Source organism: Cnephaeus nilssonii, assembly GCF_951640355.1.
Source record: "Cnephaeus nilssonii genome assembly, chromosome: 11".
Taxonomy (NCBI): Eukaryota; Metazoa; Chordata; class Mammalia; order Chiroptera; family Vespertilionidae; genus Cnephaeus; species Cnephaeus nilssonii.
In genome coordinates, this window is record NC_137082.1 from 26,000,930 (window position 1) to 26,028,098 (window position 27,169).

General features: G+C 38.9%; 1 protein-coding gene across 2 annotated transcripts in view; it reads right to left on the bottom strand.

Annotated features, from left to right (window-relative positions):
• Positions 1-10,701: 10,701 nt before the first annotated feature.
• The window catches only part of PLCB1 (phospholipase C beta 1), a 630,635-nt gene continuing 614,167 nt past the window's right edge, over positions 10,702-27,169 (bottom strand). Inside the window, exon 32 of one of the 2 annotated variants that reach the window (XM_079784121.1) lies at positions 10,702-13,972. In XM_079784121.1, the coding sequence (XP_079640247.1) occupies positions 13,745-13,972 (228 nt within the window). In that variant the 3' untranslated portion in view covers positions 10,702-13,744. The remainder of the gene's footprint in view (positions 13,973-27,169) is intronic. The other variant, XM_079784122.1, reaches the window with a different exon arrangement.

Below are 27,169 nucleotides of genomic sequence, written 5' to 3' on the forward strand. Positions count from 1 at the left end.
TCCATTTCTATTTGAGAATAAATACAGGAGCTGAATATTGGTTCTCTCTGGAATGAATGTGTACTTTTCAGTTTGCTAAAGTTTTTGCCATGTTCTATTACTCATTTTCTGCTGTCTCATCTGTTTTTGTTACTTGCCCTATTCTTGTAGGCACTGAGATTTGTAACATCTACTAACTCACAACCATCTCCCTATTTTAAAGAAAGGCCCAAGTGCTTAGCTCAGAGTAGATGCTCAGTAGGATGATTATACATCAGTTTTGCACAGGGAAGTCTTGGTTGATGTCCATCATCTTGAGCTTATTTATCAATTTGCATGAAGAAACAATATGGTCCTATCTGGCAGATACTGGCTTTCAGCTGGAACCGCAGGGAGTACTTGGCCTCTCCATATGGTCTGGGTTTGCTCACAGCATGGTGGCCTCTGGTAGTTAGACATATGGTGGCTCAGCATGTCCCAGGATACAAGGCAGAAGCTGTATCACCTTGTTTGACCTGGCTTTGAAAGTCAGGCAGCATCACTGCCATCTCATTCTATCAGTCACAATGCTGCCCAGATACCATCTAGTGCTGAATGCCTAGGTGGTTAGCAGCAAAGAGGAGACTAGAGCCACCTCTGCTTATTCCACCCAATGTTATTCTTCTATTCTAAGAAGCCCCATCTGCCTCCATTCTCAATCCTATTATTTTTTATCTCCCTAATATAATAAGATGTGACCACCTATATATTCTAAGAGGGCTAATGCATGAACAGTCTTCAGAAGGTCTTACAAACACTTGGAATTATGTACAAAATCTGTGTGTTTTTTTAAGTTATGTATCAGTCAGAGTTCTCCGTTGCATAAATAAATTAAGAATTTACTAAGGACATTAGATAGCTAGCTCATGGCATCCCTGCAAGGGTCTGAGAGTCAGGCTTGGCAGCAAGAAACCACTCCAAAGTCAACAGCTCCAGGGAAGACCCTGCTGCCTGTAGGACAGAGTCACTGCACCTCATGCAGCTGCCGTGGAGCACGATGTGCCAGAACCTTTGTCCACCGCTGTTCCTGAAACCTGTGTCTTCGCCTCCATCCCAGCCAGAATGGACCTGTGCAGTGGTTGCTTCCCAATGTCCTGTGCATGTTTACCTGGATGGCTGATCCTAGGCCATGTGTCGGAGCTGTGTTTTCAACTGTGGACAGTGAATTTCTGGTGTCTACTTCAGAATATGCAGGTTAATAAGGTGGAAAAACCCTCAAGCATAAGAACAGTGTTTAGAAGGTGCTGAGAAGGCAAAAAGCACAAACAAGTTGACTATGTGAGTGTGTATATATGTGTACTTTTCTGAATCATGGGTTTCTAGTTTTAATCAGATCTTCAAAGAGCTCCCTAATCCCCACATATTAATTGCAAATCACTGTCACATGGACTTCTCTTATACAAACATGAGTCTATGTGCTTGAGTCCATTTGTATATTTGAGTCCATTATATTTTACAGGATTGAGGACTGTGAGGTCCAATTATCCACATATCTCTACTCCAGTAATAAAACCAATAAGTAAAAACCAGATAGAGAATAGAATGGTAATTTTGTTCCATTGCTAAATCTGTTTTGTGTCTCTCTTTGGCATGATGGTAAAGTATAAAGTATACTAAAACCTAGATTAACAAATAGTTATTTTAATAGGTTTGTTTCACTGCTACTTTGAGAATAGAACAGCAAAAAGAAAACAAAAATCACAAGAAAATTCAATAAGGATTTCTTCCAAAAATATATTTTCAGGGGTAGCTTAGAGTAAAAACACATTCAGTTCAGTTTCCTATAATTTCCAGTGCTTGAGGTATAAGCAAATTCTCTGTAGATTCAATAAATGCTCAACTATTTTTAAAAATCCATTTTTCTCACTGTTTAGGGATGGTAGGGACACAGACTAAAGCATTTTGGAGGATTCCACACAACGTTTAAATTAGAACTTAAAAGGAATTTCAAATCTGAGGCACTGAGAGGAGAGTTTTATGCAAGATCAGCAAGCTCATGGCAGAGACTGAACTGGAACTGAGGATTTCTTATTCCCAACCTGGTGTCCTCTCCTCTGAAACACTCTCAGGAAGGCTTGTAACAAAAATCGTGTTTCAGTTGGCTACAGCTGTGTAACAAACCACCCAACAAATTGAGTGGCTTCAAACAAAACCCATTTACTAAGGCTGACATTGCAGTTTGGCTGGGTGGTTCTGCTGCTTTGGTCTGGGTCTACCACCTGGGCTGGGCTCAGTCACACATCCAAGGTCAGCTGCTAATTGGCTAAGTAGCTAAGCTAATCTTGGTTGGGCTCCATCACACAAATGGTGCTTCAGCTGAGAAAATGAAGCCAACTCTGCTTAATAAGGTGTCTCATCTCCCAGTGGGGTAGCACAGGCCTATTTTTATTATGATGCCAGGGTTCCAAAAGATAGAGGTTTAGGAACTGGAAAAACGGAGTCATCTCACGCTATCATCAAGGCCCTTCATAAGGCCAGCCCAGATTCAAAGGTGGGAAAGAGACATCCCTCTTGATGGAAGGATCTATAGTCATATTACAAAAATATAGAGGCTCTGAAGAGTGAGTGTCATTTAAAAATCTACCATGGGTTAATTTATTCAACCTTCATTGATTATCATCTACTAGAGGCCCAGTGCATGATTGAATCATGCACGTGTAGGGTCCCCTACACGCTTTCGCTTTCGATCGCGGGGGAACTGGGTGCCTGTCTGCTGGTGCACCAGGCCTTCGGAAGCCTCCGGCGTGCTGGAGGCTTCTGAAAGGCCTGGTGCACCAGCGGACAGGCACCCAGCTCCCCCGCTTTTGATGGTCCATGGCAGGACGAGAGCTCGCTGCCCCAGAGGCCCCTTCTGTTCCGCAGCACAGCCATGGCGCAGACGCTGAGCTCGTGCCACCGCTGGCAACGCGAGCTCAGCGTCCTGCTGGCCCAATCGGCTACCCCGGCCACCCCGAGTCCCGCCCCCTGCGCCTCCTGCTGGTCCAATTGTGGGCGTAGCGGAGTGATGGTAATTTACATATTACCATTTTATTAGGTAGGATTGTTTCTGGCCCAGTGCTCAATGAGCACTGGGGATCCAATAAGGAATGAAAATAAACCTATTTATTTCCTAGTGAAAGATATCACATAACCAAAACATCTGTTTCTCTGGCAATTTTGTGACTCAGGATCAGGTTTTACATTATTATCCTGAAACCAGTAGTCCTTTAAAATGATATTACAACTGCTATAAAAAAAAATCACATAAGAAATTCAGGAGTAACTTTATGTGCATAAATTAAAATTGGCTTTGGTGAGAATAATTGACTTCTCAGAGGTCTGGTCAATAGGGAACTGTCAGGCTAGATGAGTTTTTACACATGTCAGAGATAAATTGGAGCTCAAATGCTAATTTTAGCTTACAAGGATATCATACGTACATTTGACAACTTGAAGGTCTTTAGATAATGGGGAGAGTATTTGCCATCTCGATCTGATATTTTTCTATCTATTCGCTATTTCAGCTGAGATATATGAGTGTTTGCAAATAACAAATAAGCCACTTAATTTTTAGGCTTTGATTGCTACTTTTTCACGTTATTGATAGTAATATTTTTATGTTGTCCAGATACAGGACCGAGTCTAGGCAGCATCAAAGGGGTTCTTTAGGAAAACAGTTTTAAATACGGTATTTTTTATTGACTTGAGAGAGAGAGAGGAAAGGAGATAGAGAGAAAGAGAGAAATATTGATCTGAGAGAGAAACATCAATTGGCTGCCTCCCGAATGCACCTGTACAGGGGATTGAGTCCGAAACCTGGGCATATGTCCTGACTGGGAATTGAACTGGTGACTTTTCAGTGCACGGGACGAGGCCCAACCAACTGAGCCACACTGGCCAGGGCAGAAAAATAGTTTTAAATTTTCACAATATACTCAATGGAAATTGAATAACGTTCCTGCAGAGAACAACTAAAATGCCAGATAAAATAGAAAGCAAATTTTTTTTCTTAAAGGTAATGAAGAAATGATAAGATAGTGAGTAATTACCACACCAAAATCTAAGGGAAAGCTGGAATCCAGGGAAATAAGCAGAGCATCGAGGCCAATTTTATCATGAGAATATCTATCTATTTAGGCAAATTTGAACTTCAGTTTTGATGGGCTCACTGGATTAGGCATCTTAAAATTAAAGTCTAAAAGTCCATTCAAGTTAGGAGAGTTTAATGTTAAAATAAAAGAAAACTAGAAATAATTCTAATATATATTTATTTTAGAGCATTTTATTTCTTGGATTCTCAGCTGGAGGTAAAATAGTCCTAATGAGGATGTATCTGCAAAATAGTCTCATAAGAATTTTCATCCTTAAAATGGACCATTGCATACATTATGGGTCCAAAAACATTATCATGCACACACCACTAAACATATGTGAGTTGGATACTTCCCTGGGCACTAGGCAGAAATGAACACCAATTATTTCTGTCAGAGGCATCTCCATCTTTGGTCTCAGAGATTGCCCATAAATAAGTTTTCAAGAAAAATAAACATTAGGTGGTAAAAATTAATTAATCACATAAAAAATAAGCAAGAATCAGCAGAAACCAAACTGTGGAATAGACACATATAGAATAACTTATTATACATAAAGGAAAAAAGACAAGTAGAAATAATCTTCAGAGAACAGACCCTATAAAACGTGACCTAGCAGTTTTAAAAAAGTACTACATAAAATGTCTAGAAACAATATATATAGCAATAGCTGAAATAACAAACAACTCAATAGACTGGCTTAACTACAGATGAGATGCAGCTGACACGAGAGGATCAATGAATTGAAAGAGAGGTAAAAAGAATTGTGAACTAGGATTATTAGTTGAAACTGTAGTTTTCTCAGAGGCCATTATAAAATCAATATGCTGGATAGGTCAGGACAGAACTTGGGAAGAAGAGAGCAAATTTTTGGCTATCCAATCTCCATTTGGGTAATGTGGGATTTAGACAGGTAGTAAATATAGATGCAGAAACCACAGAATGTTTTCTTATATCCTCAGAATCAGGATCCAGCACATGATGACAGACTAATCTGATATATTGAACTACAGACCATCATGGGCCATTGGAATAGAAAAGGCAGCGTGTGGAGTCAAATATATTAAGGTGAACATTCAGGTAGAGCCAGGTATTAAAGAAGAGAAGGGAAAATTTTTGGATTAAATGAGACATCCCCAATGTTTCAAGCAGTGAGAAAAGAGCGGATGGTTAACATGAGAATCTCTAAGGGAGCTCTGTCTTCATCATGGTTGTTTGATGGGGAATCAGGGTTTAATTGGAAAGATTTTTTCTTTGTTACCAGCACATTTCTTATTGACTTATTCTATTTTTTAACAGCACAAGTTGGATATGTTATGTAGTTCACCTCAACTTTTAAAGGCTATGCAGCAAATATTTCCATGTCAACATTCAAACTTTCACTTGTCCTTAATAAATTTCCTTCCGTAGGAAATTCACTAGATTCCAGTGAATTCAACCCACATTTATGAGACGTACTTTGCACCCTCTTTTTAATAAAAAAAAGGGAAATCTGGAAAAATAAACAAATATTTGACATTTAGTTTTTAAAAAGCAGACAAATGACTTTTTTTGGATTCACATAGAAAATAAACAGCACCAGTTTCCAAATAACCTCCAGCTATTCAGTGGCCTGGGAAGAATGATAATTGGGAGACCTTTCCTAAGACAGAGATTTGTGTTGGACAGGCACAAAAGGGACTGAAGGACAAAGGCCAAGAAAGGGGACCCAGATTTTAAAATGAATATCCCCCCAATTAAAAATGGGCAAAGGATTTGAATAGACATTTCTTCAAAGAAAATATAAATCTGGTCAAAATACACAACACCATTAGGGACATGCAAATCAAAACTACAGTGAGATACTACTTCACATCCACTACAATGGCTATAATAAAAGATGTTGGCAAGGATGCGGAGAGATCGGAAACTTCATATGTTTCTGGGAATGTAAAATGGTGCAGCCACTTTGGAAAATGGTTTGGCAGTTCCTCAAAAAGTTAAACATAGAGTTACCTTATGAACCAACAATCCCACCCCTAGGTATATACCCAAGAGAACCAAATGCATATTCCTTTGCAAAAAATTGTACATAAGTGTTTATAGCAGTATTATTCAAGATAGTCCAAATGTCCATCAAGTAATGAATGAATAAAATGTGTATTCCATGGCATACTATTCAATCATTAAAAGGAATGCATTCCTGATAGATGCTCTAACAGGGATGAACCTTGCACATTTTATACTAATTGAAAGAAGCCAGACATAAAAGGCCATATATAAATCGAATCATACAAAATGTTCAGAATCGACAAATCCACAGAGGCAGAGATAGATTAAAGATTTCCAATGGTTGGGAAGATGATGTGGGGAAAAGAGGGAATGAGAAGTGGTTGCTATTGAGTTGGGGTTTCTTTTTCAGGAGATAAAAATGTGCTGTAATTAGAGTGGTGATTGATCTATACTGAAACCCACAGAAATGTGTATTTTGAAAGAATGAATTTTATTGCAAGTAGAAGTGTAACTTAATAAAATTGCTATTGAAAATATATGCAGAATGCTCAAAGAGATAATTGGACTATGTATGCATGCCAGGGCAAGAATGGCTCCTGAGTTCTCTCTTGTGGGCCAAAAGAGGCTATTGGTACTCCTGGGATTCAAGGTGGGCCTAGCTTTCTCACCTGTGTTCCAGAACTTAATATTTGGTGACTGACCTACTTTCATCCCACACTAGCAGTTTTGTGTTTGGGAGTTGGTGCCTTCAGTGAAAGGCAAAGTGGCTCCTGTGTGGTCTAGCCTTGCTATTAAATGTTGTTGACTCACGAGGTGCCTAAAAATACTGTATCTTTGAGTTGTTATTTAGGTTTCTATTGTTTATTTTTCTCTACCTCAGCACTTATAGCTAGATGAGCAAATAAATGTATTCACCATTTTTGTCATATTCATTCAGTGATCACATTATGGTGGATATGGGTATTCAATTGTGAATGAGACATGACACCTGGCATCAGAAGTGTCCGTGGAGGATGTATTTATTTATTTATTTATTTTATTTATTTTTTTTAAATTTCTTTATTGATTAAGGTGTCACATATTTGTCCTCATCCCCCCATTCCCATCCCACACCCCTCCCCATGGATGCCCCAACCCTCTGTTGAACTTAAGCATTGGTTAGGCTCATATGCATGCACACAAGACCTTTGGTTGATCTCTCCCCCCTCCCCCCACCCTCCCCTATCCTCCCTCTGAGGCCCGATAGTCCGATCGATGCCTCCTTGTTTCTGGTTCTGTTCTTGTTCATCAGTCTATGTTGTTCATCATTTCCCCTAGATGAGCGAAATCATGTGTCACTAGAAATATACTTATAAGAACTGAACGTGAGACGAGCAATAATAGTTATGCTGACAGGCAAATGAATCAGTCTGTAGTGAGTTTCTTTCTGGACCAACAGTTCTTTTGAGACCCAATATCAATGTCCACCAGTTCCTTATGAGTACATGTCGGCACTGACCCCTCAGCTCTGGATGGGGGACAAATGGTGGTAATGCAGGTCCGACTCCCTCTGATTTGGTCTCGGCCGGACCCAGGGGCACGGCTTAACCCGGATCCAGGGGCCCACGGCCTCACCCGGACCCGGGACCCAGCCTCACCCGGATCCAGGGGCACACGGCCTCGCCCGGACCCGGGCTCCAGATTCCCCCGGACCCAGGGGCACGTGGCCTCACCCGGACCCAGGGGCACGTGGCCTCTCCCAGACCCAGGGTCGCGTGGCCTCACCCGGACCCGGGACCCAGGCTCACCAGGATCCAGGGGCCCACGGCCTCACCCGGACCCGGGACCCAGGCTCACCCGGATCCAGGGGCCCACGGCCTCACCCGGACCCGGGACCCAGGCTCACCCGGATCCAGGGGCCCACGGCCTCACCCGGACCCGGGACCCAGGCTCACCCGGATCCAGGGGCCCACGGCCTCACCCGGACCCGAGACCCAGGCTCACCCGGATCCAGGGGCCCACGGCCTCACCCGGACCCGGGACCCAGGCTCACCCGGATCCAGGGGCCCACGGCCTCACCCGGACCCGGGACCCAGGCTCACCCGGATCCAGGGGCCCACGGCCTCACCCGGACCCGGGTGGAGGATGTATTTAAGTAAGAGGGCCATTATAGTAGAGTTGGTATTTATTCTACATCTGGAAGAAAGTACAAGGTGTTTGGTGCATTGATTGCATTAATGGTAACCACCCTGTGTTTATATCCTTTCCCTATAATATTATAGTTTCCTTTTATTCTTTACCAGGGCTAGTCTCATGACTTCAATAGAATGTGGTAGAAGTAATGGTGTGCCAATTCAAGTTTTGACTTCCAGGGGTCTTGAACACTTGCTTGCTCTTCGGTCCTGCCTCTGACAAGTGAAAACCCATTGCTAGCCTGCTGGAGGGTGAGAAATCATAAAGAGCAGAGCCAAGTCAGCTCAGTTGTTCCAGCCAAGGCTCCAGAGACTTGACTGGGTCCAGCCAGGACCAGCCACCAGCCAACTCAGCTGATTGCAGATGTATAAATCAGCCTAGCCTCGCCCGGATCAGCAGAGCCTGCCACCTAGCTATAGAATCACAACCAGTGGAAAATGATTGTTTATAGTACGAAGTGTTGGTGGTGTTCATTATATAGCAATATATAACTGATACAGAATGCAATGGGAACACAGATGAGGGGGAGCTTGGGTGGATCAAAGAAGGCTTCCTAGAAGAAGCAACACATGCTATAAACCTAAAGATTCATCTTTAGGTGTTAGCCAGGGCAAAGAAAGAACCTGACTCTCTCTCTCTCTCTCTCTCTCTCTCTGTCTCTGTCTCTCTCTCTCTCTGTCTGTCTCTCTGTTTCTGTCTGTCTCTCTCTGTCTCTCTGTCTCTCTCTCTCTCTCTCTCTCTGTCTCTCTCTGTCTCTCTCTCTCTGCATTGGGGAAGGATATAAGGAAAAGAGAAAAAAAGAGGAAGTAGTTGAAGGGTAGTATTTAAAAAGCCGAGGAGGTGAGATTACCCATAAGGCTGGAGTGTGGTATGTGAGAGAATGACTGAGAGAGTTATTTAGGAACCAAATCATGTAAAACTGCAAACATTTACTAAGGGGTTTAGACTGTATCCTGAGGATAGCTGAGGTCAATTAAAGGATTTTAATCCCATTTATGCTTTTGTATGGTCAGTCTAGCTACAGTATGGGGGGGTGGTTACATGATTTAGGACTAGAGGCATAGAAATCATTTAGAAGACCCTTGGCAGGTGGGAAGTGATGGGAGCCCGAACTTGGGTACTTGCGAAAGGCATGGAGAGTGAACAGTTCGGAGGACTCCCACAGCGTCAGAATTGACTCAGCTTGGGGATCTACTGGAAAGAGGATGAAGGAGACGCAGCTGTCAAAGATAATGCCAATGTTTTGGCTAGGGCAACTGAATTGATAATGGTTTTGTTTATGAATGTAGGGAAAAAAAGAGGTGGAGCAGGTTTGAGGGTAACTACAAATTAAGTTTGGTGCATACTGCATGTAGCAGGCCATATTTTCCAAAGATAGTCATGCCAGTCTATAGGGTGGGACAAAAGTAGGTTTACAGTTGGGAATACGCAAAACAGAGTTTATTCTTGTATTGTTATTAACTATTATATTATTTTCAATAAAAGCAACTGTAAACCTACACCCCCCCATATTTCTTCCATCCCTCACCTTCTTCAGAGTGTGGCCAGCTCTGCTCCAAGTTGAGATGGCATCTATGTTTCCTCCCCTTGAATCTGGGAAAGGGCTTGTGACAGCTCCAACAAACGGGCTCAGCATAAGTGACAATATGCAACTTCAAGGCTTGGTCCTATCAATTTTGACACAACTCCTGCCTGGCTCTCTCTCAAGAGGCTCACCCTTGGAATCCAGTCACCATATTGTGAGAAAGCCCAGGCCACGTCTAGAAGACACACACATGTGGTGTTCCAGCCCAGAGCCCCAGCTAGTCTCAGTTGACAGACATACCATCCACCACCACATATGTGAATAAACTGGTCTCCAGCCCCAGACGTCCAATCTCCCAGCTGAGGCCCAGATGTCGTGGAGTAGACACATGTCATCTCTACTCTACCCTGTCTGAATTCTTGACCCACAAAGACTATGAGAGATAATTATTATTGCTTCAAACATTTAGGTTTTGTAGTAACATGTAACAGAACAATAGATAACTAATACATTGCATTTGGGGTGCCTATGGGACATTCTCCTAACTCACACGTATATTTCGTTTTCTAAATCAATGTTGCAGACTCTTTTATCTGTTTTATAAGAACACTTACTTAAGTACTCTGTCAGTTCTTGTCACTTCCACTATTTGTCAAAACACCTTTGACTGAGTTGCCTTCCTTAGCTTTGATCAAAGAAGGGAGAAAGAAAGGGAGAACTATTGGAAAAATAGAGAGGGGTGGCAGAATGTTGGAATAATGACAGCTGTGCCCTCTGGTCACAAGCATTACAGGATCAGGAGTTTTTGCACAGGCACGGATATGGGCATTACATCCCTGAAGACTGGCATTGTGCACGCTCCCACCATCCTTCCCATCAAAGAAGGCTGGCCCTGATATCAAGAAATAAAGCTGGGTTGTGTTAAGAAAGTTTTATTGTTTCCTTTGGATTTGTGATGAAAGCACATAAAATTACAAGTGGAAGAAACATCATGCCACAAAATTGCATAGAATTATTACAAAAATGTGAATTATGCTTTTTAAATAATTTGAGATAGAAGAACCAAAATATGTACATTTTAAGAGCTTCAAATACTTTGTCCTTTTTTTTTCTTCTGAAAAGGCAAAGGTCACAATATCTAACCCATCACAAGCAATATTTATACAGTGCAAAGCACAACATTAAGTTCAAAGTAATGCAAGCAATGGCCCTTTCTTTCGGAATTATTTAATGACTGCTTAACTATTACAGGAATAGTAATTGATGTATGGCGATATGGAAATGTTAAAATGAAATGTTAAAAACCAAATCACATGGCATGTCATCAGAACTTTGAAAATTGGTTTACATGGCCAAAACCACGCTATTCTCAGTAGTGTACAGGTATCAGAGGGGCACAGTCTAATTTAATACACAGCTCTACTCTCTAATATAGGAAAAACCACAGTACAGAATTTCACACATTCAACAAAGAACAAGGCAAATACATAAAGGCACAAAACTGCACATCATATAGACCCCTTTTCCTTATCTTTGTCTATTTCAAGTAATATTAATATTGTTAAATGATAATATCACTGTAGTAGTTTCAATGATGCAAGATGGACAGTGTTACACACTACCCCACGACTGCAAAAGTGTCATTGTACAGCTATAAAAATGTGGTTACAATAAATGGCCAAATACAAACATATTAGAGTCACTAAGATAATGAAATGCAACTACCAAAACAGTTTTGTGTAAGTCAAGATTATTCAACCTTAGTCTATCTCTGGACTAAATGTAATACAATATGCGGTAATAATCACTATTGCGTTTGGTTATGAATGCTATTATTAGTTCACGCTTCTGCAATTTTAGACAGTCTGTAATTTTGTTTATAAAAATGCAGCATTCAATTTTGACCATTCTTACTTCCTTATGATTAATGCCTTTCTTTCAAAGTGCAAAAGTAGAATGATTTACAAAAGATATCTCTTTCAATGGAAGTTAAGTTTTATTAAGTTTCTAATTAACACCCCAAATCTTTCAGATCAAAATACTATCATTTCCAAGGAGGATGGGATTTCCCCCTTGTGTCTTACTAGATGTGTGTTTTTAATCAAACACTCTTTCCTAATGTTTGAACTAAGCCTTCATTTTGATTAAAACTTAATTGTGATCCTCAGTTATTGCTTAAAGTTAAATAAAGTGATTTCCATAAAAATATTAAATTCTTAAAATAATTTTTAGGACACAACTGGCTTTGTGTTTTAAAATGTTTTGCTAAGCTACAATCAGGCAGGTTTATTTTAAGCTAAAGCTGTGAGCATCTTGCTTCAGGGCTTTAACTTTAATGTTCTTTGTGTTACTCTCTAAACTATATTTTCCTCTATATAATTATTCTCTCTTATTTAAGACCTTTCAATAATGTTTTTGATCAGTTTTACCTTGATATGCTTTGTTTTTCTCATGCCACCTAACATAAGAACTTAACAAAAAGACACAGTTAAATGAATTAAATGTACATAATAAATATATAAATGAAGTATTTTTTATGTTAGAATAAAAATGAAATCTCTCAGCTTTAAAAATTATGGAAGATACTAATATATTCCCATATTTCTGTTGTATATATTTTTATCTATTCTGATTATTGAAACAAGTTTAAAATCCAGTTTTGATCCTGCAAAATAGATATCAAATTCATATTCTAAATTCTAAATCTAATTCAACTTGCATCAACAACCCCATCAATTATTTCTTAAAATATCAATGATTTATCCATGAAATCTAGATGTTTGATAATTTTCATCTCTATCCACTTATCCCTAAATTTGTGGAAGAGTTTTGGGTCATTGTCACACATCAACACTCGAATGAATGTGTGTGTGTGTGTGTGTGTGTGTGTGTGTGTGTGTGTGTGTGTGTTGCATGTGTCTGTATTTATATGGCTGAGTGTGTACATATATACATGGAGATAATATATATCATTTATATATGGGTCCGTGTATTCTTTAGATAAATATTCAATCTTTATCACTATTAAAAATAAATGAACCATAAAATAATGTCAGACATTAAGAACCACTGGGACCTGTTTAGTCTGATTGAATCTCTGCTCAACATATATTGGCTCAACTATTTTTATTCAACTGAACATATTCTATGTAGTTATTTATACATTTCAGGCCAACGACTAATGAATACTCAGACTTTGAGTGCAAATAGTCAACTCGGATAGCCCACTGGCTGAAGGAGTGTGGCCAACTTGCTCATGCAGTCAAATGTACGAGCCATACTGCCAAGTCTGGGAATAACTTCACTGGGCAAAGATATAATCACGTAATTGTTTTTCAGGAAAGAAAACCAGCTTATTTGAATCACTATGATATCTGATAAAGCCATGTCAGCAACAAATACACTGAGGCCTCTATGATAAATAAATTAGCAGACTGCAAGCCACCGGTGCTTGCAAAGCAAAGGACAAAACAATTAAAAAATGCACGTTAAATTGAAGATACGGTAGTTGAATGGCAGGTAGGAAAACAATATTCAAAGTGGGTTGTTCAATAGTGTTAAATAATGATATGCATTTCTCAAACTACTTCTATTACTTTGCAAATATTTTATACAAGAGCTTCAAATAAAAACATGAGCTTGATTTTCTTCAAAGAAGACACAGTCCTTCATTATAGATGGTCCATGGAGCCTGGAAGTTGCCTGCATTGAGTTTACTATTGGAAAGAAAACAAAAATCCCACATACATGCACTCTCCACTAGTAGACCTGCATTTGTTTCCACATTGCACATGGAGCCTGGGCCTGGGGACGTCTGCGTGGATCATTCTGGAACTCTCATTTTGGTGTGGATTTTGGGCTAAGGGATGCTTCTCGGGAAGATGCTCTGGGCAGTGATCTTTGTAATAAGAGAGAGTCCGATGGAGCTTGAGAGGCCATGCATGTTCCAAAGGCCTGGCAGGAACACTCACAGAGGAGTATCAAACTCTTTTCCCGGGTGCTCTCCTTCCAGCTCCTCACTGGAGGAAGGCCTGTGGTTCAGTTTTCCAGCATCGGAGGCCAGGGAGGAAGGGGCAGAGCTGTGATTGCTGTCCTCGCTGATCTTCCCTTTCATGGCGTCCTGTACGAACTCCAGAATCTCCAGGGGCAGTCTTTTGAACTTGTCTTGGTACTCTTGCTCCAGCTCCACCTGCAGCTGGGAGACACCAAGAGGGAAGGGCGATTTTATATCATTCAGGTTTCTATAACCACCCATGTAGAAACTTCTTGAACGACATGTGTAAAGGTGGTAGAGGGATATATTAATTTTAATATCATCTAGAGGTTACCTATTGAAAAGATATAAAACAGAGTTCAGCTCAACATGCCATTTTTCCATAGCTGAAAGTCAAGTTCAGGTTATGTGTGGCAGAATAGAGCTACCTGCAGTGATACACACACACACACACACACACACACACACACACACACACACACTGATGGATCTTTTGAAAAAGTTTAGAGAAGTAGCCCAGCCAGCATGGCTCAGTGGTTGAGCATCGACCTATGAACCAGGAAGTCATGGTTCAATGTTCGTTCAGGGCACATGCCTGGGCTGCGGGCTCAATACCCCGTAGGGGGAGTGCAGGATGCAGCCAATCGATGATTCTCTCTCATCGTTGATATTTCTATCTCTCTCTCCTTCTCCCTTCCTCTCTGAAATAAATAAAAAAGTATATTTTTAAAAAGTAATAAACAATGATCTGAAGTTCTTAAATGTAGGGGTTGGAAGCTACTGAGCTGGGAGTGCCAATGAAGAATCGGACTGCAGCAGAGAGAGGATCAAGGTGAGGGCTTTAAGAAGTGTGGCCTCACTCAGAGGCTGGGAAGCCGAGCTTGTAAAGAGGAGCTGGATGCATTTTTACACACCAAACATATTCCTGTAACCTACTTTAACTTCTCTTTTGACTTCTTTTACCTTATCTTCATTTTATTCCTTTTCATTCCAATTTCTATTTGCCTTATAAACTGTTTTAGCTACCATGTAAACTGTCTTTTAATTTATCTGTTTAATGCTCAGGAGGATTTTCAGACTTTTTAAAAAACACAGAACACTTTCTTTAAATGCAGTCTTACATGTGGCCCTAGTCATAAAGCAAGCAAAAGCCGATCTTCAGAGAAGTGAGGTGTAGGGCAGGGCCAGAGGTGGGTGTCACTCCGCACAGCAGAGCCAAATCTAAACCAGACTGTTAAAAAAAATTCTTTTTGCTCATTGAATGGTAAGTGGGGGACCATAATCTTAGAAATGACGTGTAAGACTAAGTGCTTTTTCCCTTCTGAGGAGCAATGAGGAAGCTTTTCTTAATTAAGATGTGTTCTTAAAACCTTTAAGGAACTTATTTCCCTGCTTCTCAAACTTTAAGGTGCACCCAAATCACCTGGGGTCTTAATTTTTTATTCTGATTCAGGAGATCTGGGTGGGGCCCAAGATCTTGCATTTCTCAGGGCTCCCAGATGATGCCAATACTGCTGGTTCTCACTGGACACTGATTATCTTTCTGTCTAAGCTCCCAGTTTTACTTTTTGTCTTGATCCTGGCTGCACGTCCTTTATCTGCAGCTTCAGTGCAGCCCTTTGGCCCCTGACCCCTGACTCCTGACCCCTAGGGTGAAGACAGGGCTCAGGGCATCTGCCCCTTGGAGTCTGGATTGCCTTCATTCATTCCATTTTGGATGATGCCTGCAGCTTGAGAACATCCTCTAGTTCAACTCTTTTGTACTCTTGCTTCTATGCCAGAGAAGTTTTGCCAAAGCTCAATTATGTCATATAGATTCATAATCCCTTATCTGCCATTCTAAAATTCCCAAAGTCCAAAAACCCAGAAGTTGTTTTTTTTTTTTTTGTAAATTTATAGCAAACTCATTGACATTAACTGATATAGGGCTATTTATAATCCTTAATTATCCTACTTTATGTGAATATTCATGCACGGTACTGTAGATATAATCTGCTTGATTATAATGGTGACCCAGGACTCCCTAAAATATTATGCCTATGATATATATATCATATTACCTTTCTAAAATCAGAAATTTATGTATTCTGAAATATAACAGGCATTAAGAGTTTCAGATAATGGATTGTGAATCTATTTGAATAATTTTTTTCACATCAAAAATGACTGATAAAAATGACTTGACCAGAGTATTTAAAGTCACCTACTCTTCCCAAGGAAAAAAATGTGGGGTATTAATGAATATGTTGTGCTAGAATCTGAATTCTAATAGCCAAGGTGGAAACATACTATGAGAAGGGTATCTGCCAGAGGAAGTCAGGGGTAGGTGGGTGGGAAGAGATTAACCAAAGAATTTATATGCTTATGCATAACCCCTGGACACAGACAATAGGGTGGTGAAAGGCCTGGGGTGGTGGGGGAAAATAGGGGACATCTGTAATACTTTCAACAATAAAGATAAATTTTAAAAAAAGAAGGGTATCCCCAGGGCCCTGAGAGTCACATTGCTGAGCTGAGCAAAGGCACCTTCACACACATCCCCACCCTCAGTGTTAGGGTCAGGGGAAGCCCAGGACCTTCACATGCAGGAAGAGGATGGCCAATTCTCTCCCAGGTGCCCAACCATTTAGAAGGTCAAGCTTTTACACTGTCACACTCCTTTGTGTGAATAAGATCTCAGCCTGGTGTTTGGCAGTTTCCATTTACTACTATCCCGACTTCATTGTCATTTCACCTCAAATTTAATTCAGTAACACGTACCTTTAAAATGTCATTTCTAAAGAATGTAAGGAAAGGGAGAAAAGCATGGGGCCCTGGGTTTAGGGAACAGCAGATTGCTGTTTTCATTTGGATTAGACTGGGGGACCTTCACCTATAGATATATTCTACCTGACCTAGAAGTCAATTCCTTGCAGGTCATTGATGGACAAGACTCCATGTTGCTTGATAGTGCTGTTTCTTTTCTTAATTTATATAAAAAATGAAACATGAAATGTGGGAAAATTACACATACTTAAATTTAACATTTTCTAGTAACTTTTTAATACTATGATTCTAGTCATTACAGTTCTGCACCCGATTTCAATGTGAGGGTTTTTTCTCCATTCCACCAAGCAATTCTCTATGACTCCAGCGGGATGCCTTACAATTGAACTCTATTCTGACACGATCTACCTGGCGATAGCATTAGATTCCACAGTTTAAGGGTTCAGTCCCATAGGACTGTCCTCCACCCCCACCAAGTGGGAAGTCTTGTTTGTCACTGTGCTTCTGCCCACCTGGCTACAGTTAGGAGTTTCATTAATTTGTTAGAGCAGTTCACAGAACCCAGAGAAACATTTCATTTACTAGATCACTGGTTTATTATAAAGGGATATAATTCAGATGAAAGGGATGCTTAGGGCAAAGTATGGGGAAGGTGAGGCGTTCCAGGACCTCTCTGGAAACACCGCTCTCCTCACTGTCCTTTCAGGTTTTTATGGAGCTGTCATTACACAGGCACTATTGATTACATTATTAGCCATGGACATTTTTTAAAATGAGAATGGAATTTTATTAGTAAAATAAGAATGATAGAGAATATTCTTAATATCTGTGTTAGGGTTCTCTAGAGAAACAGAACCAATAGCATATATATATATATATATATATATATATATATATATATATATATATACTGATTGGATGGAGGGGTATCTGCTTTACTCAGAGTTTACAAAGTTTACTGATTTAAATGTTAATCTCATCCAAAAAGTATACCTTTATAGAAACATCAGGAATAATGTTTGATTACCAAATATCTGGGTACTGTGGCCTAGCCAAGTTGGCATATAAAACTAACCATTACAATAAGCTAGCAAAATCTTGGACTGTTGGATGAATTACTACTTTACTGAATAGATTTTACAAAATGCTTCCTGATGCACCCCTCTGTGCTAGAAATAATTATAGTTCAGTGATGTCGCGTTCAACAAAAGCATTGTCGTTATTTCCTTTTCAGAGAAGTCAGATATAGAAAGCGTGAACCCACTGCCTAAAACTAAATTGATTTTTTTTTAACTTGCTGACTTTTATTTTTATTTTCAACTACAGATGACATTCAATATTATTTTATTAATTTCAGGTGTACAACATAGTGGTTAGATGCTTATATAATTTACAAACTGATCCCCTTCCAATAATCCTAGTACCCATCTGGCACCATACATAGTTATTACAATATTATTGACCATATTCCCTATGCTGTACTTTATATCCCCATAACTATTTTGTAACTACCAATTTGGTATTTCTTAATCCCTGCTCCTTTTAAATCTAGCCCTCCCAACTTCCTCCCTCTGGCAACCAACAGTTTATTCTCTGTATCTATCAGTCATTTTCTGTATTTTTTGTTTGTTTATTTTGTTCTTTATTTCCACATATAAGTGAAATAGTATGGTATTTATCTTTTTCTGTCTGACTTATTTATTTAGTTAAAACCACAGTAAAATACCACCTCACACATGTCAGAATGGCTATCATCAATAAATCAACAAATAACAAGTGCTGGCAAGGATGTGGGGAAAAGGGACCCCGCGTGCACTATTGGTGGTATTGCAAATTGATGCAGTCACTATGGAAAGCAGTATGGAGGTCCCTCAAAAAATTAAAAAGAGAACTACCTTATGACCCAGCAATTTCACTTCTGGGTATATGTCTGGAAAAACCCGAAACACCAATTGCAAAGAATATATGCACCCCTATGTTCATTGCAGCATTATTTACAGTTGCCAAATATGGCAGCAACCAAATGCCCACCAATAGAAAACTGGATAAAGAAGTTGGGGTACAGATATACAATGGAACATTACTTGGCCACAAAAAGGAATGAAACCTTAACATTTGCAACAACACAGATGGACCTAGAGTGAATTATGCTAAGTGAAATAAGCCATTGGCTTTTGAACAAAACCTCCAGGCCTTCTCCTCTCCCAGAAGGTCTGAATGTGGGATTTAAATTCCAACCCTTTAATCATGTGGTTGGGTCCCCTGGGAACCAGACCAACCCCATCCCTAGTGCTTTGCAATAGTCACCTCATTAACATAACAAAAGACACTTTAATCTTGATCATCACTTATGAAATTCAGAGGGTTTTAGGAGGAGCTCTATACCAGGAACTTGGAAAAAGAGCAAATATATATTCCTTATTATAAATAACAGTATCAAAATAATAATATTAATTTAATTTTAATAATTATTATAAATAACTTTTTATAACTGACCTAGCTGTAGCTAAATTATAACTTCAATGGACTCTTTCTTTTATCATGGATTAGTAGATTTTATTGTATTCTAAACTATTTTAATAAATTAAAATATTTTAATGTATTAACTAAATTAAATTAATTAAATGCCATATATGTCATGCTTTAAAAAACTCATTTATTAATGAGTTAATTACAAAATTGCATTATTTATTAAATTTCAAATCCAGCTCTTCTTTTTACTTATTTTTTCTTCTTATAAATAAAATTCTTACTCATTGTAAGAAAACATGAAAAGTATGCTGAACAAAGTCTGGCTCTATTCCACAAAAGCTCAGCTATCAGGAATCTAGGGTTATTCCAGTCCACATGTTGCAAACAGATATTTACAGGGAAAGGCAAGTCATGAAAATAAGAGGAGCAGGCTGTATGCAAGGAAGTAGGAATTGTGAGGACATTCTCTGTCTAAGGGGGTGCCTGAAGCTCAGCTCTAGTTGATGCCTGAAAGATTTTTGTTTTTCAAGAGAAGTCAGAAATTCAAATTTTCATGTAAGATCTCCTGATTTGTAAAATTTTTGGCAATCAATCCAATCCACACTCATGAATCCAATTGGGCTTGTGTAGAATGTCCAACTTGTCTCCTAACGGGCTTAGATCAGAGAACTCAAGAAAGTGGGTCCAACTGTGGAATTTCAGTTTGGATTCCTCCTAATTTTCCCTCCTCACAATCCTAAACTTCAGAGGGTCCACTGGACATCAGGGCTTGCTCTTAATCATCCCTTTGCTGGGGTTCAGGGTCATCTCATTGAACTTCCATATTCTGGTTCATATACTCAAACTTGAGTTTCTACACTGTGCAACCCAAGCTTCAGGCCCTGTGGGAATGGTAGATAGATTGCATAAGTGACAGCAATTCTTCACCCTCCTTGTAGTCATGGCCTTTGCAGTTTCTCCAATCAAGAGTGGAATGTAGCTCAGCTTGTGTGGTTCAGTGGTTGAGTGTCAACCTATAAGCCAGAAGGTCACTGTTCAATTCCTGGTCAGGGCACATGCCTGGGTTGCGGGCTCCATCCTTGGTAGGAGGTGTGCAGGAGGCAGCCGATCAATGATTCCCTCTCATCATTGATGTTTCTATCTTCTCTCTCTCCCTTCCTCTCTGAAATCAACAAAAATATTTTTTTTTAAAGAAGAGTGGAGTGTATTGTTCACCTCCTAGAATCTGGGGAGGCCTTGTGATTTGCTTTGTTCAGTTGAATGTAGTGACAGTATGCAGCTGTGAGCCTAGACCTCCAGAGGTTTGTGTGCTTCTGCTGGAAACTTACTTGGCATCATGTGAAGAAGTTCAGGCTAACCTGCTGGAGGATGAGACACGGGACTCAGTTATACTGCTCCCTATCACTTCAACTGACAATCAGACATGGAAGTCAAACCCACGAGCTAAACACAGGCTAAGCATGGCTACTGAGATCAGCTGACCCTGCCCATGAATGGAAAAATTCCCCGACCAGTTCACAGACTCATGAGCTTAGTAAATGCTTATTGTTATGTGCCATTGAGGTTGGGATTGTTTGTTAGGCAGCAGTGTGTGGCAATACTAACTGATATAGTGGGGGAATTCAAAGACATATCATATATGGTCCAGCTTCATAAAGTACTTATAACTGAATCCAGCTGCCCCCATCTTTTCATTGCTGTGACCTCAAAACACATTTTTGAGGGAATATCACCATAGAACAAATAGATCTTTAGGAGAAATTTGATTTTGTAGGATATGCCTTGGAGCTTAGCACCAGGAGCTTGCTTGATCTTAAGTTTATAAGATATATTTTAAAAAAACAAACAAAAAGGGAAGGAAGAACAGTCTAATTGTCTATTTTTAAGACAGATTGTTTTATTATACTCAGATATTAATAAACAAGAGAATTGCCAGAGTTCACTTTATTATAGGCTGAGTTCTCCAATTTTACTAGCCACATTCAATTTCTAAGTTATCTTAGTTAACTTGATTTTCAAAAGATGTTGCCACTCGTCACTACTGTAAACTCAGATAAGAAGGAAAAGCAATATACTCAAGTTCAAATGTGTTCAGCCTGCATGACTGTATTGTCAAAGATTTTTATACTTGGGATGTTATTCTGCCTCTGACATTTTTTCAACTGCCTTAAGAAGTAAAGCAGATATTTGATTTAGTTAAGCAAGGTTTTTAGAGGTAGAAATATAAGTGAAGTTGAAGGAAAAAATGAAGTTACTCATGAAGGTTAATTTACAAACAGGAAATAGAAGGAGCAGTTCGGAATAATATAAATGTGGCATAAATACAAAATAAGCCAGGTTACTGAGTTACTAAAGAGATATAATCAAAGCCTCTTCTCTAAGGAAACAAATGGAAACCAGAGGATAATAAGCATTTAATTATTTTCTTTTAATTACACATTTTCTGAGTAAGGACTTGGGGCAATAATTATTTTAAAAGATGGCCAATAAGTTTTCTTTTCTTTCTTTTTTTTTCTCTTTCTCTGAAAATAACTACAGGAAATAGAATTTTATTTTTATTTGTTCCTTTTTACAGCTGCTATTCTTTTTTGAGGTCAAATGTTCCCAGGTGTGGTCCCTTTCAGGCAGGCTCTGGGTCCTTTTGACATGCCTCCTCCCTATTCATTTTTCAGCCCTTGCTTGCTTTCCTAGTATAACAAGATGCCTCACATCCTCTTGAACTTTCCCTGCCTCAAACCTGGAATCGGGTTCTTTTCCAAAGAGGCTTTCATGGAGAAAGCTTCACAGGCCAAGCTGTGGGTGCTGAAGGCGCTCCCTGCTACCGGACTGTCAGTGCACTTGGACTATCTCAGTGGACAGTTAGGACACACATTTTGAAAAATATTAGCATATTACTTTTTCAGATTTAAATGTCACTGTATAAATACTTTTCTTAATGTCTTTGATTTTATATTTGTGTATCATTTTATTTTGTAATTAATTTTGTATATTTGGTTTCAAATAATATTAACGTACTTATTTGCTTTACCTTGCAATATACAGAAACAGTTTTAGTGTTATCACCTACCAATAAAATAACCATGTGAAGCTTAAGGCTTTTTAGAGGTTCTTTGTTTTCCCCCCACAGAATATATCTCACTAAGGATGCACAATGATATTACTCTGCTAAGACTCACTAGAAATAATTATATTCTTTGTATAGTTGTTACTTTTAATATACACATAGGGCCATTTGTTTCAGTTTGTTTTCTCATTAAACATTTTATATTATTTCACTTATTTTCCTTTTTGGGAGCATCTTGTATTTTTAAAATTTTAATTCCTCACAGTATTTTAACTCCTTTACAAATATCTCTCTGGCCTTTGGGAAATGGGGATGGTAAAATGGTACTATAATTATCTTGCTCAAAATATGTTTAAATTTACTGCTAAAGATCAGGGAAAATAATAAGACCAACAAACAAAAAACAACAACAAAAACATGAATAAAATTTAGAGTTTCTGTAAAATAAAATACAAGGCTTCCACTTAATGAAATATAATGCATCACTAAATGTAAAATAAATGGTTATGAAAACAGGAAAAAATGATTATATTGCTGTGATAAATAAGAGTCTACATACAGTTGTGTATGTACTGCAATTATAACTATGAAAATATTTTCTAAGAATACAGAATTAATTCAAAAGGAAATACTAAGAAATAAACTGTTTTGGGATTATGAGTACTTTAATTTTTTGACTTCTCATTTTGATGGGAATTTAATTATTGGTAATTTAGTTATCTTATTTTTATCATGAAAATAGTATTCTAAAATAAAAACAAAATCTAAAATATATATATTTTAATGCAAAACACTGAATGTAGACTAGATACTCCCCAGCCCCAATTATGAAAAATTACTGCAGGGACTATGATATTTTAACCTCAACATCATCAATTAGTTAAGAGGTTATTAATAACAATGGAAAAAGCATTAAAAAGTACATATATAGAACCCTAGCTGGTTTGGCTCAGTGGATAGAGCATCGGCCTGCAGACTGAAGGGTCCCAGGTTCGACTCTGGTCAGGGGCACATGCCCAGGTTGAGGGCTCAGTCCCCAGTAAGGGGGCCTGCAGGAGGCAGCCGATCAATGGATTCTCTCTCATCATTGATGTTTCTATCTCTCTCTCCCTCTCTGAAATCAATAAAAACATATATTTTTAAAAGTACATATATAGAATGGGTGGTTTCAACATTAGCCTGAGCAACCTTGCAAAACCTCAATTTATTTTTAGAATAATCTGGAGAATTTCTGTTTCAACCAAGGACAGAAATAACAAGATCATATAAAAATTACAGAATTAGATTGGTCAAGTTACCAGAGGATTGTTGGAAAATAGCACGTGGGAAAATGGGACGACATTATATATCCCAACCATTCCAGGTTTTGTTTGTTTTCTTCTAAGTTTCCTTAGAATAAATTGCAATGTGAGTTTGAGTCAAAATGACACCGAGGCAAATTTTGTCTTCTACTCCAAACACAAGGAAATGCTGAATAAGACAGAACATATATATGTATTTAAATTTATAGCTGAGTTTTAATGTGAGAAAAAGAAATCCCTGAGTCACAGGAATGACGAAGGAATGCAGAGTTAAAAGGCCCAGGGGTAGCAAGTAGATTTTCTTTGGTGAGCTGGCTTTTAATGTTCTAAAGGGTGGGGAAAAGGCCTAAGAAGGTTGAGTGCTGAGCCTGAAGGCCCTCGCAGAAAGCCAGGAGTATCCACAAGTGAATGGCGATTGGAAATCTCAGTCCATAATCTTGGGGACAAGGCAAGGAACCTAGAGATTCATAGGGCCAATGGGAGGAAAAGTGTCAGCAAACAGGGATCAGAAAGCTGAACCAGCACCACGAATGAGTGCAGTTTCCAATTCACATTACCCTTGTGAATGGGTGTCCAGTGTCAATAAATCAAAGCCAACACTGATAAAAAATTAATAAAACTCATGGAATCCCAGCAGAGGCACAGCAAATTCAGACTGTTGGGGTTCTCTATAACCTAAGGCATCAGCGAACCCTATAGATAAACAATTCCCACTGAGCATGAACTCGAAGTTCAAAATTACAAACAACTCAAGTAAAATGCAGCATTTGTTCAACCTTGTAATTCAAGGTTGCCAATGGCAACGGAAATATAAAGAAAATGGTGATGAGTGAATTTCTAGGGCAAAGTAAAAAATACTCCAGACCTAAACAGAAATAATTTGGGCAGTGCTGCCAATGTAAAAAAAATAATAGATTACATTCCTGGTACTTTTAGTAAGTGCTAGAGTATGGGGTATGCCTATATTTTTGGCAGACTTCTCCTAAATAAATATATTTGCTTGAAAATTATATTAAAATTAATTTTCATTTTAAAAATAAATACTAATTAGCCTGCTGCAACCGGATAGGAATGCAATCACAAATTAAACTGTTGCCACAGATTTACACAAGTGGATAATTCATTGAGGGATAGATAAGATTTTCTCTCTACATAGGGTATTTACATTTTACCAACTTTGACCATGGCAGCTTATTTAACCCCTTGGAATTTAAATCACCTCATATATAAAATGGGGATAATAATGCCAGTTTTCACTAGATGTTGTTTAAATGAGGTCATGCATATTAAGTAATCAGCATACTGTGCTTATTAATTATTTTTTAAAGCTTTCTTTCTAAAGAGAGGGGAAAAGAATTTGCAGCTGAAAACATCTGGAACTTTGTCTATTAAATGGGCTTTGTTCTTTCCAATTATGTCATTTGAGCTGTTATTTGGTCAATGCAACACAATTATGGTACTTGTTAGATCTCTCTTTTCAGCCTCCATTCTGGATTGTTGGCAATTTTGAAGTATTTATCAACATAAATTATCTTTGAACACCCTGATATGTGCAAGGCCTGATATTTGATGCTGTGGAGAATGAAAAACTTAAAATCCTTCCAGGGTGACAAGAACATGCTTTTAAAATTTTATTTAAGGTCAAAAGCCAAATGCATTCTGACATATCTCTTATGTGTAAACTCCTTTTTACATCCATATTCTCCAGGAAACTACCTATAGAAGAAATTTGCTCTTAATTCAACAAAGAACTTAGATTCCTGTGACTTTTTCCTTAGCTCCATCCCCATTTCTTTTTCACTGTCCTTTCCCTAATACACCTCTTTAAATGCTTCAATTTCCTCACTTAACCCATAATTTATACCTACTCTGATTCTTAAAATGTATCTCAAATAGTCAACCCCTCCAAGAGTTAGTAGTTTTGAAAAGAGATTTTAGAAATTATATAGTCAAACCTTTTCCTTTTACTTAGTATAAACCTATAGCTAAAAGAAGTGGCTTTCTTAAGGTTACAGCTCATTAGTAGCAAAACTAGGATCAGAACCCAGTTGATTCTCCTCTGCAATAGACTGACTGAATTAATGGCCCCAATACTTCACCTCTCTCTGTATCTACAGCCTTTGCCTTATGACTTCCTCTTATTAAAGAGATAGAATCTACCTTTCTACCTCTGGAATATGAAGTGGCCCTATGACTCACTCTGACTAATAGAATGTTAGCACACATAGCCCAAGCAGAGGCTTGATAAAGCAATTGTACACCTCAGCTTTCACTCCTGTTATTCTTCCATGCTCATGCGAACATTCCTGGATGGACTAGTCTGGTAGAGGACAAGGTACATGGAACAAAGCTGAGTCACCCAATCATCTCCGTCACACAACCCAAATCATCCAAGATCAAGCAGCAGCTGGCTAGCACCCAGAGATGTAAGCAAGTCCAGCTGAGATTGGTAGAGTCATCAACCTGACCTATAACTAACCATAGATGTGTGAACAAGCCTGGCTAAGATCAGCTACACTCAGCCTAGATCAGCTGAACCCTGCAAACTGGTGAACTAAATCAAGATTTATTATTTGTTGTACGCCAATGAAGTTTGTGTTTGTTTTGCAGTCTTCTTGTAGCATTTCCCCCATGACTCCCATAATTTCTCTCAAAAGTGTGCATGAAATTCTGTGGCCTTGACGTGGAATGAACTTGCCACATCCCAGGAGCCAGACTCTTGATGCCTTATATACATAACCATTTAAAAGCAAATTACACTAGGATGTAAGGCAATAATTATGCTACTTGGTAACCCACTTTATCCCAGCTAATGTGCATGTTCCAGGCCTTGAAATTTTTGTGTCAGCACTGAAGTCCTCTCCCCATATAGGTGTCTTCTGTTAAGGCCTAGGACAGTGGTCGGCAAACTCATTAGTCAATAGAGCGGCAAACTGCGGCTCGCGCCGCGGCCTAGGAGATGTTATTTTTAGTTAGGTGCTTTCTGTAGGAGGACTCAGCTGGGGCCTATGATAGCTGGGAATAAAAGTGATTGTGAATGAGGAAAATAATTTAGATTTACCAAAATGATTAATCATAGTTCAGAGACACCTAGTCAAACTTAAAGTTACTATTGTACTTGAAATACCAAAAGATAGTAAAAATTTTGAAGACCTAGGCTCTGGGAACTAAGGAAACTAAGACTTGTTTTATAACCTTGAGTGAATTACTAACCATCAGTACATTATTAACCATCATTCTTTAAATACGGAAATGAAAGCCTACCACTCAAGTGGTCTAGTGCAGGATCAAGACCTGACCGCCATACTCTTGCCTCCTTAGTCAAGACCCCATTCTCACCGTTTCAGGCCAACCGCTCACTCTGTAAAAAATAGGATTGGTGAAGATCCAGTAATCCAATATTCATCTGTGTGTTGAGAGAAGAATAACAACTCTAGTGTATTTTTCTTGTCTGTCTAGGATTTCCAAGTTGCTTTCACAAAGTGATGAGGAGGGGTTCCACGGCATAGGTCTTAACGACATACGCTCCCTTTAACAATCAGGTACAGGCCCGTGGAAAACAATGATGTTCACCCAGCTGCAATTAGCCTGGTCTATTTCTCAGCCTTCACTGGACTTTTTCTATTTGCTTCTGTCATGCGTGGAAGACACTGGCTTTTCACTGTTCCCTACATAATCCAGCCTAGGATCTGTTTATTTGGTCAGCTGGCTATTTTCCTGTTTGCCATTAAGTGTAGTCTAATTTATTCAGATCATTTCTGTAAAGAATCAGATACTATAAGAAAGGATAAGTAA